The sequence below is a fragment of the Alligator sinensis genome, unplaced genomic scaffold, assembly GCF_000455745.1.
Source record: "Alligator sinensis unplaced genomic scaffold, ASM45574v1 scaffold512_1, whole genome shotgun sequence".
Classification (NCBI taxonomy): domain Eukaryota; kingdom Metazoa; phylum Chordata; order Crocodylia; family Alligatoridae; genus Alligator; species Alligator sinensis.
Window position 1 is genome coordinate 220851 of NW_005842063.1, and position 5050 is coordinate 225900.

Below are 5050 nucleotides of genomic sequence, written 5' to 3' on the forward strand. Positions count from 1 at the left end.
AGGCTGTGCCGTGCCGTGCCACGCGGGGCCCAGCACCCGGCCCCGCGCTCCGCCCGCCCGCCCGCCGCGGGGCTCATTCAACCCGAACACGGAACGACATGAACAATTAACAGCTCGGCGCCGAGACGCTCGTTAGTAGCGCTTCCTGCCCTTCTCCTGCCACCCCCGCCCCCGGCCCTCTGCCCCGCGCCCCGAGGGCGGCAGTGTCCTACAATACATCGAGGCGAGAGGACGGCCAAGGAAGTCCAGGCGGCGGAAGGCAAGCCGAGGGCCGAGCCAGGAGAGCGGGTCATGCCCGAGGCATGCCAGGCGCCATGGGTGCAGGATCAGGCCCCACGGGAGCCCACACGAGACGTGGGGAGGCAGGGTCGGCCTTCCCCAGCGCAGGGCCCAAGGGCCGCAGCCGCCTGCCTGGGGAAAGGTCAGGTTCCAGCAGCCCCAGGCCGTGCTGGAGAGGCCCCTGTGGGCAACATGCTGCCCGCGAGCACGGGCAAGGGGCCCTCAGCCCCGCTGCCCCTCCAGCACTAGACACCACAGCCCGGGAGCTCAGGCGCTGGGCTCGCTCCCCGCTCGCTCCCCCAGTGCCCAGTAGAGGGTGCTGCCCGCCCGTGCTCTGCCTGCGGCTGCACGTGCTGCCCGCCTGGGACCCCCCTGCTCCAGGCTGCCAAGGCAGCAAAGCCCACAGGCATCTGGTGCTGGGACAGGAGGGGAGATGGGAACCCAGGGCTTGCACGTGTGGTGGGGTGTGCATGTGTGTGTGCAGGACAGGGGCGGGCACAGCAAGGGGCTCCAACAAAGGGAGCATGGGGGATCCTGAATGCATGTCCCACAGCACATCCTGTCAAGCGCCAATGCAACATGGACCACCCGACCCCACTGGGTTGGAGTTCCTAGCACCAAGGTGCATCGCAGCAGCTGGCAGGGCCTCCTGGGTCACAGCACGTCCCTATCGAGGATGCTGGACCAGGAGGGGCTGCCCACACCCCAGTCCAATCCCTGCTGTGTAATGCCTGGTGTAAAACCCGCAGGCTCTGTGCTGCCCCCCGCGCTTCCCCTGGGAGGTGGGCCAGCACCCACTGCTCCCATAGTCACAAACCTCCCTCTGATTTCCAGCCTAACCTCATCCAAGGCTGTAAACCCATCTGCTCTCACGTCAGCACGGCCCTGAGGCTCCAGTGCCTCTTCCCCTTCTCCGCTTCTCTACAGAGGTGTTCAGGGACAGCAGGCACAGCCCCTCGCCCTTCCTTTGCAGGCTGAACGAGCCAGGCCCTTCTAGCCCCTTCCCCCTCCCCCACAGACAGGCTCCATGCCCCAGTTGTCCCACCAGCCTCCCCTGCAGCCGGATCACTGGGATCCTTGTTCTTGAACAGGGGCAGCCAGAGCTGGTCACTGTGCCCCAGAGGAGGCCTCAGACCATGGCACTGTCTCCCCGTCTCTCCTGGCAATGCCCTCGTGATTGGCCTTGCTCCTGTCTGGACCATGCCAGTGTTTTGTGATCACCCCAAGATCAGCTAGCACACGCCACCACTCCTCTGCTGTTTCTCACTGATGCCTTCTCAGCTTAGCCCCTAAACACGTGACCTTGAATTCTGTCCTATTTAATCCTAATTCTATCCCATTTCTATCGGTGCCTTCCTCCTGCTTGGGAACCCCAGGGCCCCAGAGCCAGGGGCTCAAAGGTCACTGTGGGCAGACCATGTCCCATCACTTCTCACTCAGCACATCCCACCAGCCTCAAAGCTCCAGGGTGCGATGCAGAGTGGGTGTCCCCAGGGCTCGCAGCTCCTGCCCACACAACTGTATCTGTGCCCTTCTGGCACTAACAAACCGTCGCTACCTGTGCAGGTGCGTATCAGACACTGCAGGAGGGGCAGCCTGTGTCCGAGCCATGATGGGCTGAAGGGACGGGCGGGTGGAGGACCGCGGGAGCCTGCATCTGCTGCCTGGCAGAAGAGGGTCTCCAAGGATGGAAACGGAGTCCAAGGTGGCCTGGTACTTTCTGCCCTCCCCAGGACAGACTGCTACTCACACTGCAGGGCCCGCTGTGACCATCCGGTCCCTTGACCACAAGCCTCAGAGCAGCAGGACCGGACTCCCACCATGGCCCACGGCCCCTTACCTGGACAGTCTGGCGGTCTGGGATCCCACTGTACACGGAGATCTGGGGTCCCGGCTGGCGCCCGTTGCTGCTGCTGCTGGTTGTGGTGCTGGTGCTGGCTGAGCTGCTGGATGGAGGTGGTACCTGCAACTGTTCATTCTCCATGGTAACCACCCAGGGCACTGCCCAGGGCCAGGAGGAGGAGATGCTGAGGCCCAGATGGTGGGACAGGGGCCACCAGCCCGGTTAGATCTGAGGAGACAAAGGTCAAAAGTCAGGCTGTGGCCGTCTAGGGTCTGGTTCCCTCACACCCCAGCTGTGACCCCCCCACACTGGGCCCCTGCCCTCTCTGCCTGCCCACACCTGCAGACATGCTCCAAGTGAGTCACCACAGCTGGACTGAGAATGGAGCGAGCCAGCCGGGAGTGGTGCAGCGCTTTACCCGGGTGTGGGCAGACGTCCTGCAGTCCTGGTGTGTTCCTGGGAGCCTGGCAAGGCCCTGGAGGCACTTGCTTCCCTTGCTCTGCGATTCAGGCAGGCAAGAGGGAGTCAAGTCCCCTCATGCCCAAGTCCTGCTCTGGATCAGGCAAGGATGCACAGCTCCTGAGGGAACCGTGGCCGACAGTATGCTAGCCACATAGGGCCAGTCTGCTCTGCCTCCCCGCTGGTTGTTCACAGGTGAAGCGCCCCGGGAGGAGTGAGCCCAGCTCCAGCCCTATAATGGCGCACTCCCCGTGACCCCTGTGCCAGTCCTTGCTCCCATTGCTGCTTATTTATTTCTAGTCAAATGGCAGGGTGCAGCCCCCACCCCAAGCAGCCTACTGGCACAAGTAGGGCTTTGAACCCATGTCTGCCAGGAGCGCCCTGACCAGCAGGATGTGGCAGACGGTAGCAGCCCCCTGCTCTGGCACTAACAAGCTGCCTAGAAACAAAGCCAGAAAAAGCATTTGCTTTAGGCAAGTGCAAGGCTTTGCTCAGCCTGAAGCTGCCTCAGAGTTGGCAGCAGGCCGCACTGCAAGGATGCCCTTCCCGCAGTTGCAGACAGCTCAGGACCCAAGCTGCTCTTGGCCTGGCCAGGCCCAGCACCCAGGCTCCCAGCCTCCCCACGGTGCCTCTGGAGCCTGCATCAGCAGGATGCGACTGTCCTGCCTCTCCTCTCCTCTCCTCTCCGTGGCTTGTCTAGGCACAAACTTGCGAGGCTGCTACAGTGCAGCAACGAGTGACTTCGGCACAAGGCATGCAGGGTCCCCTGACTGCCGGGCTCTGGAGCAGAGGGCTCCGGTTCCAGCTTTCCCCCAGCAGCAGGGGCCAGGGGCACTTTCTAAACCAAAACGGGGGCAGAGACATCCCCCGACCCCAGAAGCAGGGGCTCCAGTGAGCTTTTGCGAGGCTCACCATACACAGAGGAGAGGGTTGAGGACTCTGCCACTCCCGGCCTCAGGAATGAAGGCAGCTGGAGACCGTCTCTTTAACCAGGGATTCAATTACTGTTTGCATCTAGCTCCTGCAAGGGCTGGGAATTGATCCGATTGAACCCCTCTTCCCAGCAAGCTGAGGGAAACCACTTCATCACCCACATCCGGCCAGGCCAAGGCCAAATCAGCCACCTCGTGGGACGGGCTGGGGCAAGTAGAGACCAGCTCTTCCCTAGCTCTCTGACCACCAAGGACTTCCCAAGCAGCCAGGAGCAGCCTCTGCCTCCCAAAGCAACGCACCTCCTGCCCCACCGAGCAGACAGGGCTGAGCGACCCAGAGTAGGGAGATCCCACCCAGACTGACACTGCTTTCGTGCCCCATGGGCTGTCCAGGCCACTCAGTACAGCTCTGCAAACCTCTCACCAGAGAACAAGCGAGCGCCTGGGGAAACCTCCACAGCCTCATCCTACAGCAAGACACAAAACAGCACCGTCTCCCTGCGGCGGGACGGCTTGCCCGTGTTGAGGGGTTTCTGCCAAGGGCGCTTGTGCCAGCAACGGGTAAAACATTGTGTGGAAGTGGCTCTACATTCTCATTGCAGAGCCCGAGGGCAAAGAACAGGCCTTGCCGACGGCTATTATGAGGCAGGCGTGAGCACAATACAAGATGTCCCCAGCAGGCCCCGGCCAGCTGGGGCACGAGCAGTGTGGGGGCAAGCCCCGACCAACACCTGCGTAGCATCAGTCCTTGAGGGCAGAGGAACTCAGCGTCCAAGAGGAGTGGTCGTTCCTTAAGGAAACGATTCTCGGGGCCCAAGGGGTGTCCATCCCGACAAGAAGCAAGGGGGGGAGGAGTGTCCAAAAGCCCCCCTGGCTCACCAAGGGTGTCCGGGAATGCCTGCTTGCCAAAAAGGCGGCGTACGCCCGGTGGAAGGGGGGTGTAATCTCCAAAGAGGAGTATACCTCCTCTGCTCAGGCCTGCAGGCGGGCTGTTAGGAAGGCCAAGGCGGATATAGAGCTCGGATTAGCGTCCAGGATTAAGGATAACAAAAAGTCCTTTTTCAAATATATTGGGAGGATGAAGAAGGCGCCGGATAATGTGGGGCCCCTGCAGGATATGCGGATTAGCGTCCAGGATTAAGGATAACAAAAAGTCCTTTTTCAAATATATTGGGAGGATGAAGAAGGCGCCGGGTAATGTGGGGCCCCTGCAGGATATGCGGGGCAATCTGGTGGTTGCGTCAGAGGATAAAGCGGACCTCTTTAACCAATTCTTCACCTCCGTTTTCTTGTGCAGGGACCGGGACTTCCCTGCTGTGATAGAAGCCGGACGCGAGGGGATCGCCTTCAGACCTCAGGTTGGGGAGGACCGGGTTAGAGAGCTTCTGGAGGGGCTGGACGCGTTCAAGTCAGCGGGTCCGGATGCTCTCCACCCCAGGGTGCTGAGGGAGCTGGCTGGGGTTATTGCAGGGCCCCTGGCACGGCTCTACGAGCGATCGTGGTGCTTGGGCCAGGTGCCAGACGATTGGAAGGTAGC

The 5050-nt window shown here is 61.8% G+C and overlaps 1 protein-coding gene across 8 annotated transcripts in view; it reads right to left on the reverse strand.

Moving 5' to 3' along the window:
* Positions 1-4287, reverse strand: part of PHC2 (polyhomeotic homolog 2) — a 40591-nt gene extending 36304 nt beyond the window's left edge. Inside the window, exons 1-2 of one of the 8 annotated variants that reach the window (XM_025203641.1) lie at positions 3494-4287; positions 2120-2350 (exon numbers count right to left, since the gene is read on the reverse strand). In XM_025203641.1, coding sequence (XP_025059426.1) covers positions 2120-2263 — 144 coding nt within the window. In that variant the 5' untranslated portion in view covers positions 2264-2350; positions 3494-4287. Of the gene's footprint in view, positions 1-2119; positions 2351-2461 lie in introns of all 8 variants that reach the window. The other 7 variants (XM_025203639.1, XM_025203640.1, XM_025203643.1 and 4 more) reach the window with 7 other exon arrangements.
* Between the last annotated feature and the right edge of the window lie 763 nt (positions 4288-5050).